At 41.1% G+C, this 14,805-nt stretch overlaps 1 protein-coding gene across 2 annotated transcripts in view; it reads left to right on the plus strand.

Annotated features, from left to right (window-relative positions):
- Window positions 1-9,291, plus strand: part of SCG5 (secretogranin V) — an 88,923-nt gene extending 79,632 nt beyond the window's left edge. For both annotated transcript variants that reach the window (XM_049898507.1, XM_049898508.1), the window contains exons 5-6: window positions 2,203-2,256; window positions 7,860-9,291. In XM_049898507.1, coding sequence (XP_049754464.1) covers window positions 2,203-2,256; window positions 7,860-7,955 — 150 coding nt within the window. In that variant the 3' untranslated portion in view covers window positions 7,956-9,291. The remainder of the gene's footprint in view (window positions 1-2,202; window positions 2,257-7,859) is intronic.
- The last annotated feature ends 5,514 nt before the right edge of the window (window positions 9,292-14,805 follow it).

Raw genomic sequence — 14,805 nt, forward strand, 5'->3', positions numbered from 1 at the left:
CCCATCCCTATCATTCTCATTTTATAGTTGAGAAAATGCAGGTTTGGGGAGGTTGAAGAGCCTGCCCAACACTCAGACCTGAGTATTGGCAGAGCTGGGATTTGAACCAGACCATCAACACCAGCACTCTTTAAAGACTAGATAAATCCCCTTGTCTTTTCATGGCTTATCCCTTGTAATGGGGTCCCAAGCTAGTCCTTATCTAGTCCTATCTAGGACTGATTGCCTTTTGGGCAGCCCATACACCCCGAGCATGGAGTGGCTATAACCAAAGACTAGCTATGTTGGTTACCCTCCTTCACACATCAGTTGCCAAGTGTTATGCTCTTGGGAAAAAGATGTCTCATAAAGTAAATGTTTTTCCTTTCCAAAATCTTTGCATTGAGGTCTCTTACTTAAACTGAAGCAGTTGATCATGGTCAGAACCTGAGCCATGGGTGAAACGAGGGGCAAGGACCCTCTTTCACTGCTGCAAAAATGCTATTCGAAAACAGGACGTGTGGTTGTGTCTATCATAAACAGGGAAGGCTGTGCCCAGACATCCCAGCCTATCATTTATTTGTCCATCTTAGGCAGCTGAACAGGGAGCCCTGGTGGTGCAGTGGTTAAGCACTTGGCTGCTAACCAAAAGGTTTAGTTCTAACCCATCAGCTGCACCAAAGGAAGGAGATGTGGCAGTCTGCTCCCGTAAAGATTACAGCCTTGGAAACCATATGGGGCAGTTCTAGTCCGTCCTGTAGGGTCATTATGAGTCGGAATTGACTTGACGGCAATGGGTAATGGGTAGGCAGCTGAACATGATGGTGCACAGAAAGATACCTCTGGACTCAACACACTGCCCCACCCAGCTTTGGCACTGACTCCCAGGACCTTCTCTGTGCATCAGGAGGTGTTTCATCTACAAAAAGGCAGCTACAGACTGAAGGGAATGAGCCTCACAACCATACCCTCATTCCTCAAGGAAATGAGCTGCACATCTGCCTTTCCTCCCTTCTAATATTCCCCGAGTGAGCAGGAGGGAGGGGCTGTGGCCAGACCAAGAGCAGCTTTGGCAGTGGCAGCTTCTTTGCTCCCTGGCACAGCCTCCCTACATGGCTGAGGTTGGCAAGAGCTACACATTGGAATTGTGGGTGGGGTAGATTTTAATGAACATGAAAATTAGGATGCTTATTCTTGGCATTTGTCATTTTCACCTCCAAATCTATCATCAAAAAATTTTTCTTATAACCAGACAGCTCAGAGGATACAAGCATTGTATAAACTGGCTCCTTACCAAAATGTTGTCCCCCCCCCTTTTTTTTTTTAATCAATATCAGGGTATTTTATTTAGAGTAAGATGACTCACCTCTGTTATACATTATTTCCCTTTTGATTAAAAATGCAAACAAATAAAACAGTGCAAACTAAGCCCCCCAGCTCCCCTTCTCCCACTCTGCCTTCAGGTTAAGCGCTCTGTCTTTTACAATATCAATAGAAGGGAAAATCTGTCGAGCATGTGTCTGATATTCTAGAGCTCATTTAAGTCCGCTGTGTGTTTGAAATCCAGCAATATGTGGAAACCCTTACACAAACTGTGGTAATGGAGCTCTCCTCCGGCCCCGCCCCCCAACATAACTTTCCTTTCTGCCAAGAAGTTTTTTGGCAGTTTTTAAAAGGTTTACTCTATTAAAAATGTTATAGACCAAATGGTTTTCTGATTGTCTCGACTGGGGGCACTGACTTCAGCCACAGAAGGAATGGTTGCAGAAGTCAGAATGTCTCATTTGTTGACATGGAGGATTGGTGTTCAGAGTCTGACAGTCCTCTAGAGAACAATTAACGTGTACAGTTTGTAAAAAGGGAGCAAGATACAAAAATACAATGAGATAAAATTGTTCGCTCTAGACAAAAGCTGGTCAAAGCGAGGAGATGGACTTCCAGTGCCCCTGTGTTTAGCATGTCGTATTTTCCTGTTTATAGGCTTGTCGATGACACTGGTGTGCCCCAGGGCTTTGGAGAAGACTTTATTAAAAGCTACACAACCACCAGCTTTCCCCCTGTGGCCTAGCTTTCTGACACGACATTCTTTTCATCCAGTTTTGCTCCCAAAATACATATATGCAAATGTCCAGGGGACTCACCAAGCATTGCTTTTATAATAGGCATTCACCGAATTTGATCCATGCTTTTCTGCGTTTGTGTTTTCTCTTCTCTCCACCCTAGAACAAGAAACTCCTTTATGAGAAGATGAAAGGAGGACAGAGACGAAGACGGAGGGTAACAGTTGGCCGGCCGGGTTGTTGTGGGGATCCCTGGAGCTTCCTGAGGGGCACAGTTGACAAGCTGCACCCCACAATTTTTGGCAATTAACAGAATCCTTTCACATGCAGCCCTGAGAACTCAGGCAGAAAGGTGGCTCTGTGTAATGACAGCGATGTCCAGAGAATGTCCACCCTTGGTGTCTGCCATGGTTTCCCCAAACTTTAGCACATGGTTTTTTTTTTTAATTTTTTATTGTGTTTTAATGGGTTTTAAGTGAAAGCTTACAAATTGTCAGTCTCTGACACAAAAACTTATATACACCTTGCTAAAAAAAAAAAAAAAAAAACCTTGCTACACACTCCCAATTACTCTTCCCCTAATAATACAGCCGCTCCCTCCCTCCACTCTCTCTTTTTGTGTCCATTTCACCAGCTTCTAACCCCCTCTACCCTCTCATCTCCTCCAGGCAGGAGATACCAACATAGTCTCAAGTGTCCACCTGATCCAAGAAGCTCAGACCTCACCAGCATCCCTCTCCAACCCATTGTCCAGTCCAATCCATGTCCGAAGAGTTGGCTTTGGGAATGGTTCCTGTCCGGTGCCAACCAAAGGTTTGAGGGCATGACCACCGGGGTCCTTCTAGTCTCAATCAGACCATTAAGTCTGGTCTTTTTCTGAGAATTTGGGGTCTGCATCCCACTGCTTTCCTGCTCCCTCAGGGGTTCTCTGTTGTGTTCCCTGTCAGGGCAGTCATCAATTGTAGCCGGGCACCATCTAGTTCTTCTGGTCTCAGGATGATGTAGTCTCTGGTTCATGTGGCCCTTTCTGTCTCTTGGGCTCGTAATTACATTGTGTTCTTAGTGTTCTTCATTCTCCTTTGATCCAGGTGGGTTGAGACTCATTGATGCATCTTAGATGGCCACTTGCTAGTGTTTAAGACCCCAGACACCACTTTTCAAAGTGGGATGCAGAATGTTTTCTTAATAGATTTTGTTATGCCAATTGACTCAAATGTCCCCTGAAACCATGGTCCCCAAACCCCTGCCCCTGCTACGCTGGCCTTTGAAGCATTCAGTTTATTCAGGAAACTTCTTTGCTTTTGGTTTAGTCCCACTGAAGCACATGATTTTTTAGTGGAACCACAGTCCTGCAGGGATTCCATCGCCTCCATTCCATTCAGGAAATATGTATTGCATCCCTCCCGTCTGTGTGGGAAATGCGGGAGGTCACCAGGTTATACCTTTCCTGAAAGGGTACAAGGGCCACTGGGGGCAACTGCTCACATATCTGCATCAATTGTATGCAAACATAGGGCAGGAACAGAAAGTGCTAACTTGCATGCCCCAGGCAAGAATTTGGAAGGAATTGGGTGCAGAAGATGGGGTGAACCAATCTCATCCCTCGTGCATATCTGTTTTTTCTCGGCCTAAACAGACTAACGTGAAATCTACTAAATCGATTCTGTTTGTTTGCTGACTGTTGAATTTACTGCAAGTGTATTGATTAACCTTCCCAGGACTGCCCAGTAGGGGACCTTGGTTTCGGTGCTCTGCATTTAGTTCCTATAATTTGCTTTGGGTTCCCAGTGCATTTCATGCCACTGAGCCTTAACAAATGATCAACGTCCATTCTGCAAATCAATTGGTACCTTACGTGACAGGGCCTGGCCACCTGTCATCATCATTTTCTGTTCAAATAGAGGGGAAAAAAAGCCCAGCTACTACATGGCAAGGGGGCAGTGGTGTATCGGTGGTAAAATTCTCGCCGTTCACGTGGGAAACCTGGCTTCGATTCCCAGCCAATGCACCTGATGTGTGGCCTCCAACCATCTGTCCGTGGAGGCTTGCATGTTGTTATGATGCTGAACAGGCTTCAGTAGAGCTTCCAGGCTAAGACAGACTAGGAAGAAAGGCCTGGTGATCTATTTCTGAAAATCAGCCAGTGATAACCCTGTGGACCACAGTGGTTCGATCCTGTTGTACATGGGGTCACCATGAGCCAGAGGCCGATTTGACAGCAATTAACAATCACATGGCAAAGTGCTAGGGGTAGTCACCATTTTAGTTAAAACATACAAATGGGAAACCATATACCAAAGGCCACTGTTTATTCAGAATAACAAGTGCCTGGATCCTGGCCATATTTGGGAATCTGGACCGCGGTCATCGTGGTCATTCTGAATAACTTCGCCTAATCCAGTCAGAAAGTGTTTTAAGAGGTGTGGATTTTCTAGCTTCAGCATTAATCTTCATGTCCCCACAGCAGAGGGTTCCAAGCCCCTTTGCTGCTTGACAAAACCCAGACGACCCACAGCCAGTTTTCTATGTGAGAAGCTGAACGTTTTGACTTCTGGAAACACATCTTCTTTGGGAGAGTTAGCTGGGCTATTAGGGGTTTTTCTTGGGTGATTACAGCTTCCAGTAGCAGGAAGGGTCGAAGGGTGTGATGTGGTCTTGAGAGAACCTCAAGAAATTCTATCCTCAGAGCTAGAGCAACCTGAATATCTCCATGGCACAGCAAGCACGTTTCCGAGTAAGACCAATGACTGACCCAAATGAAATGAATAAGCTCTAATCGTCTCTACTTCCTGGCCCACCATCCCTTTTGCCCTGACTTAGTGAGTGACTGTGGGTCACCATTTAGGTCATTTTTCCATGAAACCAGCGATTACCAAGACTCGGAATCTTGGTGAAGACGCGTTATACAGATTTTTAATTTAGCCTCAACTTCCTCTATACAGGAAAGGTTTTAGAATTTATGAAAATAAAGGTCACTTTGACCCGGAGGTATCAAGTTCCTCTTTTTCTCAAGCATCTACAAAGACCCATGCTCATGCCATAAATCATGGGCCTCTCGAACTTGATGGAGAAACAGAGTTGCTTCCCCTGTTATTATGGCTGAGATGGTGTTCCCATCTTGACTGAAGACCTTTACCACCCCCCTCAAGTCCATGAATCAACATAAAGAAATTACAGATTTTCTCTTTTTTAAAAAAAATCAAGGCTTCCTCCAACAAAGTTCAGCATCTTATGCCGGTTTTCGGAGGACATTCAAAAGCAAAGGTCCCATCCCAGTGATGCTTCCAGATGAAAATCCATGGTCTTTTGCATGGTACCTGAGGGCTGCACTTGGCTTTACTTGGATAAGTAGTTTGATCCAAAGCCTCTGTATTTTTATCTCTACAGTTGTGAAATGGGAAGAATGTTCTCTGTGTAACATAACTGGTCTCTGACGCAAGTGAGAAGATAAATATATAAGTGCTTTGAGTTCTTCAGAGGATAATTAAAGCCAAGTACCTCTATTATCATTACTGTTAAGTGTTGGATTCAAAATCAGTAGCTGAACATTTATCAAAAACATTCAAATGGTTGCTTCTTTTTTTCCTCATTAATTTACTTCCTATCTTCTCTAACCTTTAGAATTTCTGGGACTGGGCAGTGAGAGGAATATGAAAGTCTCCCATGAAAAGGCCTTACCATGGGGAATTCTCCCCAAAGTTACAACAAAGCCCCAGGTTTTATGTGACTTTTTATACTTATTCAAATCCAATTGAATTCCTAGTTGCTTCATGAATTAAAGGTCAAAAATCTATGTGGTGACTTTGCAAACTTTTAACTCTTGAGATGTATCTTGTTAACATTTAAGATCCACCATTTATCTTATTATGGGGGCAGTGATGATTCAGTGGTAGAATTCTTGCCTTCCATTCGATTCCTGGCCAGTGCATCTCATGCACAACTACCACTAGCCTGTCAGTGGAGACTTGTGTGTTGCTATGATGCTGAATAGGTTTCAGCAGTTTCCAGACTAAGATAGACTGGGAAGAAAGACCTGGAAATCTGCTTCCAAAAATGAACCATTAAAACCCTGTGGATCACAATGATCTAATCTGCAGCCGATCACAGGGGATAGCACAGGACCCCACGCTTTGTGCGTGGGGTCAACACGGGCCAACTGTACAACGTCCAACAACATTGATCTTCGTAAAAACCAACCTTTTAATCTCGTGCTTGATAAATATGAAAATCTCATATCCTCTTTTAATATGCTTGAAATTTCAGAATAAATATTACTAAAAATCAATAAAAATGTTTTTGATATTGAATATGCTTTTTCAGTCCACACTTGCTCCACCTACCCAGAGGTTCTGATGTGGTTCCATGGAGTGGGCCAGGCTACTCTTGTTGACAATCCCCAGTGTAATAGCGTTTTTGTTTTCCTAAATCTTGTAAAGATTACTTCCCAGCAAGATACTGTCTTTCTGTGACATGTCTCCTTTCAAAGACTTGAGGACATTTCACACTTTGTAATTTAATTAGTTCTCCACTTGTTGGTGATGCACCATAGTCTTGCAGAGTGAGTTGAGCCTTTTATGACTTATGCTTTTACCTGTCAGAGTACAGAAGGGTGTTCACAGATTCTAAACTCAGGCTCCATTCCTTCTCTTTTGGAGAATGAGTGCTCGCTCTTCAGAGGCAAGGGAGATCTCCCTATGAACGGTCTCCATTTGTTCACCAGGACTTGGCATGTAACTGGATAAGCTAATCATTTGTAAATACAGCTTCTTTCTTATATTTTTGTTGAGTTATTGGAGGTCATATTTAATAAACAAATATCTTCCAAAAGTTTTGAAATTTTTTTCTGCTTGCTAAAGACTGTGTTTTCAAGTTCCAATTACTAGTTCAAATCCAAACCTCGAGGAATAGATGTGTATTAGAGAAGGAATGGAAAGACCTTGAGTTACTCAGAATACTGACTGATGAAAGAGATTTCAGAGCGTGGAGCCTTGAGTCAAAAATAAAGGAGCCTTCTGGATAACTCCCTTCTTTTCTTCAGCTTTTGGATTTGGCTGAGGGAAGATGGAAATAAACGATCGCTAGAGTCCCCGTTGAATGCTCTTTAGCAAACTGCTGGCATGCAGGAATCCATCACAGCAGCGGGATGATCCTGTGACCAGGCTTCAGATGCTAATTCCCACATGACCCTTCCGTGTCATCTTTAGGACATTCTTTTTGTAAAAAAATTTAATGAATTTCAGATTTCCTTTTTTACCTAAACGGGGCCATAGAATAGGGTTTCTCCTTCACACAAGGGATTAGTATCCAACTTAAAAAAACTTAATAGCAAGAGTTTATTAGCTGATTCGCCCCAAATCTTTGCACCAAAAAAAAAAAAAAGCAAAAAACATTTCATCTGATAAAGAAGGAACTCTGTAGTTGTGTGGCAGATGCAATTAGACACATCCATTTGTCAATGTTTCTTAAGCCCCTAAGATATTGGTAAGTGCCCTGGAGTAATCATTTAGTAGGTGGTAGGTACCTCATTGGAGCCCTGGTGGCACAGTGGTTAAGAGCTATGACTGCTAAGCAAAAGGTCAGCAGTTCGAATCCACCAGCCGCTTCTTGGAAACCCTTGGGGGCAGTTCTACTCTGTCCTATAGGGTCGCCATGAGTCAGAACCGACTTGACAGCAGTAAGTTTGGGGTTTTTGTGGTGTTTCGGTTCCCCATTAACCTTGTCGTTAACCCTCTAATCCAGAAACAATTCTCTTTCACTTCTTTTGTGAGATACTTGTATCCGATGGTCACATCTAATATCAAACCATATATATTTTTTCAGAGTGTCAATCCATATCTGCAAGGACAAAGATTGGACAATGTTGTCGCAAAGAAGTCGGTTCCCCACTTTTCAGATGAGGATAAGGACCCGGAGTAAAGTGAAGATGCTGCATGGAAGCCCCCTCTGCCCCTTCGGCCTCAGTATTGCTTCTCTGCATGTGCTATTAAAGCCCCTGTGAATGGCAGCAGGTTTCTTCTTTAGATGATAAAAGCAGCTGTATTTTTGATATTACCTTGTCATTGACTTTGATGGCTCTGCTTTCTGCTAAACTAGGATAGAAAGCTTTTGCATGTGTGTGGACCCGCAATGAACATTAAAATGAAAATGCATATGTCAACAGCATTAAAAAAGCAAGACTGTGAAAATGTCCTCAGATATGTTGCAGTTTAAAATGGTGTCTTGGGCTGTACTATTTTGGCCGATTTTGTGAAAACCTGGCATTTGATTTTTATTATCGAGTTTATCTGGCCATTGGGCATTATTGCACACCTGTAAATGATATTGTACTCACAGGAAGAGCTGACCTGTTTCACTTGGCTATATCTTTTAAAAAATAATAATTTTTAACTGGTGTTTAATAATTGGTACACAATATTATGCACAGGTCTTAACTATTCAATCTGATAAGTTTTGACAATTGTATACACCTGTGTAACCACCGCCCCAAACAAGATAGAGAACGTTTCCTTCAGCTCAGAAAGTTCCTCCATGCCCTCTCTGGTCAATCCCTCCCCGTCCCCAAGAATGAACTACTTTCTGATTTTTATGGTCATCCTAAGTTTTTTTTTAAGTTAGTTTTGCCTGGTTTAGAATTTCGTACAAAGGGAATCATTTACATGAACTCTTTTGTATCTGGATGTTTTCCTCGTAATGTAATGTTGAGATTGTTCTGCTTAGCCATGGTTCATTCTTTTTTATTGCTGAGTAATATTCCATTGTCTGAATATACCACAATCCATTGATCCATTCTCTAAGTAGTTGTTGTTTGAGCAAGTGAATGAGGGATCTTGATGATCTGATGGGCATAGACCATCCTGGGCACTTGGAGGACAGCATCAGTGACAGCAGAGAATGGTTCGTTTGGTTGTCATCATGGACCCTCAGGGCCTAGGGGTTACTGATGGTAAATGGTCCCAGATTGACCTGGTATTTTTATTGCTTTCTTTTTCTCCATTGCTGTATGCTTTCTGCTCACAGTGTGCCTGCTTATGACATTTCTCTTTCTAAGTTTTGCCTTCTGTGTTGCAACAGAGCCCAGATAGCCAAACATCTTAGAATCATGTAAAAAATAACAGCAGATTTCGAGTACTGGTCTGAAGTGGGCTGTATTACGAGGACTGTGATATTGATTTGGACTGCTCTGAGGTCTTTTCTCCCCTTCATATTTCTAGTTCCTCAGCCATTACTGGACTATATCTTAATAAATGTTTATGCAAGCATTAGTGTGTGAAGTTTTTTATTTACAGTGTTATAAAAGCAATGTCTTTGTTAATAGTGCACCTTCGCATACATGATCATATCTGATCCTAACAATTATGCTGTGAAGTAAATGGAGGCTGGAGTTCCCCCCCCCCACAATATTTTATTGAGCTTTAGGTAAAGGTTTATAGAACAAGTTAGTTTCCCAATTTTTTTACATACAAATTGTTTCATGACATTGGTTGCCATCGCTGCAACTGTCATCACTCTCCATTACCACCCTGACTTGCCCGTGTCCGTTCATCCAGTTTTCCTGCCTTCTCATCTTTGCTTTTGGGCAGGTGTTTCCCTTTTGGTTTCACATAGACAGTCTTTCTAAGGAGCACTTTCCTCATGGATGTTATTGTTTATTTCATAGGCCTATTATTTGGGTGAAAGGTTATCTCCAGGAGTGGCTTCAGTTTCAAGTTAGAAGGGTGTCTAAGGACCATAGTCTTGGAGGTTTCTCCACCCTCTGTAGGACAAGGAAGTCTAGTCATCTATATGAATTTGAGTTTTGTTCTACATTTTTTCCCACTCTAACCGTGACTTGCTATTATGATCCAGGTCAGAGCAGTCATAGTGGTAGCCGGGCACCATCTAGTTCTTCTGGTCTCAGGCTAGTGGAGGCTGTGGTTGCTGTGGTCCGTTAGTCCTTCAGACTAAATTGCTTCCTTGAATTTTTGGCTTTCTTCACTCTACTTTGCTCCAGATGGAAAGAGACCAATAGAAGTATCTTAGATGGATGCTAGCAAGCTTTTAAGGCTCCAGACGCTACTCACCAAAGTAGGATGTAGAACATTTTCTTTATGAACTATGTTATGCCTGTTGACCTAGGTGCCCCTGGAAACTATGGCCCTTAGCCTTCAAACCCAGTAACTCAGTCCCGTGAGGAGTTCGGTTATTTCTAGAAAGTTTCCATAACTGTGTCCCCTATGTGCTCTATTATATGTATAAACATATAGCTCATACAAATATATATGTAGAAATATCCATAGCCAAACCTATATATGCATGCAAATGTACTCCCATGTGCCCTCCCACACCTTGCAGGATTGTATATTTTATAGTATTTACTTCAGTTGCTTTTTATTCTTACATACCTCTCAGTGTCTTCCCTTGCCTTGGCCGTGTTGTGCTGCCCTCCCCATTATTGTGTGTTGCCTTCCGCTTCAGCAAAGTTAACACGTGTCTACTCTCTAGTTAGTGATTTTCCCTCCCTCCCTCCCCCTCCTATCCCTGGTAGTCACCAAAGAATGTTTATTTTTGTGTGTCAACCTTATCTTCACTTTTTATGATACAATATTTGTCCTTTTGTGATTGACATTTCACACAGCATAATGTTCTCCAGATTCATCCATGTTGTGAGATGCTTTGCGGATTCATCATTGTTTTTTTATCATTGTGTACTACTCTGTTGTGTATATGTACCATAGATTGTTTATCCATTTATCTGTTAATGGGCACTTAGGTTGTTTCTATCTTTTTGCTACTGTGAATGATGCTGCAGTGAACGTGAGTGTGCATGTATCTATTGGTGTGACAGCTCTTATTTCTCTGGGATATATTCCTAGGAGTGGTATTTCTATTTCTAGCTTTTTAAGGAGATACCATATCATTTCCAAAATAGTTGTACCGTTTTATGTTCCCACCAGCAGTGCATAAGAATTCTAATCTTACTGCAATCGCTCCAACATTTGTTATGGTTTTTTTTTTTTTTTTTAGTTCATGCCAGTAATGTTGGGATGAGATGGTGTCTCGTTGTAGTTTTGATTTGCATTTCTTTAAGAGCTAGTGATCGCAAGCATTTCTTCATGTGTCTGTTGGCCGCCTGAATGTCTTCTTTGGTGAAGTGTCTGTTCATTTCCTTTGCCCGTTTCTTAATTGGATTATTTGTCTTTTTGTTGTAACGGTGTTGGATTTTTCTATAGATATTAGAGATTAGACTTTTGTCAGGTATGTCACAGCCAAATTTTTTCCCCCAGCCTGTAGGTTCTCTTTTTACTCTTTTGATGAAGTCTTTTGATGAGCATAAGTGTTTAATTTTTAAGAAGATCCCAGTTATCTAGCTTATCTTCTGGTGTTTATGTATTGTTAATTGTGGTTTGTGTCTTGTTTATGACATATATTAGGGCTGCTAACATTGACCCTATTTTTCTTCCATGATCTTTATAGTTTTTAATTTTATATTTAGATCTTTGATCCATTTTGAATTAGTTTCTGTGTATGATGTAAGGTATGGGTTCTGTTTCATTTTTTATAGATGGACATCCAGTTTTGTCAGCACTATTTGTTAAAAGGACTGTCTTTGGACCTTTGTCAAGATCAAGCGGCCATAGGTAAACAGATTTACATCTGGGTTCTCGATTCAGTTCCATTGGTCAATATGTCTGTCGTTGCACCAGTACCAGCCTGTTTAGACTACCATAGCTTTATAGTAGGTTCTGAGGTCAGGTAGTGTGAGGCCTCCTACTTTGTTCTTCTTCAATAATGCTTTACTTATCCAGGGCCCCTGAAAAAGATCATTCTTGGTTTCAATTTTAATAAGTGCACATTAAGTCTAAATGTAAATGATTTGTCTAATAGAAATGGCTTGACCATATTTAGTTAATAGGTGAGTTCATGTTGTCGTGACACAAAAACGAAGAAAAATATGGCCACCTTTTTCATAGCGTGAGGTATTATTCCTAGGGAGTTTCAGCAGGCAGTTTCTCCACACCACGTAGCATGATTTCAGAAGCACTCTTTCCACCTGCTTCCAAAAGATAGTTCCCTCACATTCTTGAGACATAGAGCTGGGAGGAGCTACTTTATCAACTGGGTAGTTTGTAGCTATTTTAGTTATACAGTTATACAGCTATTTTAGTTAGACAGGTATATTGCTGTCTGTTAGTGGAAAATATTTGAGTTTTCTTTCTCTGACAGGTTTCCACCTTACATAGGTTCCAGCTTCCTCAGGTTTTACTGTATTTTATACTAATCCTCATTCTCCTAGAAAATTCAAATGATATATTTTTCGCTGAGATTGGGCAGAAGGAAGAGAAAATAGCTAAAGACAGATGGCTTAAGGTCATGAGGAAGGAAGAGAAGTTATTACCAAAGGCACTGGTAGGTCAAGGAGGAGGCAGCAAGGCCAAACTGCCTGTGTTTAGCCTGTTTGCTCTCCTAAATATTCTTTTCCTTCCTGTTGCTGTTCTCTGAGCAGCAGGTTGGGTTTTCCAGGCTCCCTAGTCAGCTGTCTTCTAAATGGGTTTGATATGAGGTCACTGAGAGGAGAGGGTGGGAAGACGAGATAAACAAGGCCATTTTCTTTCTCTCTCAGTAGTCATTTCTTCTCTGAGCCTCCACCTCCTTCCAGACAGACCTGATGCAGCTCTTGTTCCTGCTAAGGTGACCCTGGCCCCTGGACTTCAGTCACATTGCCTCCTCCCTGGACCCTACAGCCTAGGGAGGCCATGGCTTCTGCCATATTGTTAATCTCTGAGTTGTTTCACCAATCTCTGTTTGGCTTCCTGTCTCTTCCATTACTTGTGCAACAAATTTCCTATATTAAATGTCCTCTTTTTGATACTGGAGAATTTTTTTTTTTGGAGAGAAGACTTAACACCACTACTACTAAAGATATAGAAAAGGATGGAATACTCTCAAATTCATTCTATGAAGCCAGCATAACCCTGATACCAAAACCAGGTAAAGACACCACAAAAAAAGAAAATTACAGACCTATATCCCTCATGAACTTAGATGTAAAAATCCTCAACAAAATTCTAGCCAATAGAATCCCACAACTTATCAAAGAAATAATTCACCATGACTAAATGGGATTCATACCAGGTATCCAGGGATGGTTCAACATTAGAAAAACAATCAATGTAATCCATCATATAAATACAACAAATGACAAGAACCACACAATCTTATCAATTGGTGCATAAAAGGCATTTGACAAAGTCCAACACCCATTCTTGATAAAAACTCTCAACAAAACAGGAATTGAAGGAAAATTCCTCAACATAATAATGGACATTTATACAAAGCCAACAGCCAACATCATCCTAAATGGAGAGAGTCTGAAAGCATTCCCCTTGAGAATGGGAACCAGACAAGGATGCCCGTTATCATCACTCTTATTCGAAATTGTGCTGGAAGTCCTAGCCAGAGCAATTAGGCTAGATTAAGAAATAAAGGGCATCAAGACTGGTAAGGAAGAAGTAAAAGTATCTCTATTTGCAGATGACATGATCTTATACATAGAAAACCCTAAAGAATCCTCAAGAAAACTACTGAAACTAATAGAAGAGTTCAGCAGAGTATCAGGATACAAGATAAACATACAAAAATCTGTTGGATTCCTCTACACCAACAAAGAGAATGTCAAAGAGGAAACCACCAAACCAATCCCATTTACAGTAGCCCCCAAGAAGATAAAATACTTAGGAATAAATCTAACCAGAGACATAAAATAACCATACAAGGAAAACTGCAAAACACTACTGCAAGAAACCAAAAGAGACATACATAAGTCGAAAAACTACCTTGCTCATGGTTAGGAAGACTCAACACTGTCAAAGTGTCTATTATACCCAAAGTGATCTATGGATACAATGTGATCCCAATCCAAATTCCAATGACATTTTTTAATGAGATGGAGAAACAAATCAGCAACTTCATATAGAAGGGAAAGAGGCTCCTGAAAAAGTAAAGCATTACTGAAAAAGAACAACAAAGTGAGAGGCCTCACACTACCCGATTTTAGAACATATTATACCACCACAGTAGTCAAAACAGCCTGGTACTGGTACAACAGTTGCATAGACCAATGGAATAGAATTGAGAATCCAGACATAAATCCATCTGCATATGAGCAGCTGATATTTGACAAAGGCCCAAAATCTGTTAAATGGGGTAAAGACAGTATCTTTAACAAATGGTGCGAGCATAACTGGGTATCCATCTGCAAAAAAGTGAAACAAGACCCATACCACACACCATGCACCAAAACTAACTCAAAATGGATCAAAGACCTAAATGTAAAATTTAAAACAATAAAGATCATGGAAGAAAAAATAGGGACAACACCAGAAGCCTTAATACATGGCATGAACAGTATACAAAATGTTGCTAACAATGCATAAACACCAGAAGAGAAGCTAGATAATTGGGAGCTCCTAAAAATCAAACACTTATGCTTATCCACAGACTTCACCAAAAGAGTAAAAAGATTACCTACAGACTAGGAAAAAGTTTTTGGCATGACAAATCCGATCAGCATCTGATCTCTAAAATCTACATGATACTACAAAAACTCAACTACAAAAAGACAAATAACCCAATTAAAAAATGGGCAAAGGATATGAACAGGCGCTTCACCAAAGAAGACATTCACGCAGCTAGCAGATATGTGAGGAAATGCTCACGATCATTAGAGAAATGCAAATCAAAACTACAATGAGACACCATCTCACTCCAACAAGGCTGACATTAATCC

Source organism: Elephas maximus, chromosome 10, assembly GCF_024166365.1.
Source record: "Elephas maximus indicus isolate mEleMax1 chromosome 10, mEleMax1 primary haplotype, whole genome shotgun sequence".
NCBI classification, from domain to species: domain Eukaryota; kingdom Metazoa; phylum Chordata; class Mammalia; order Proboscidea; family Elephantidae; genus Elephas; species Elephas maximus.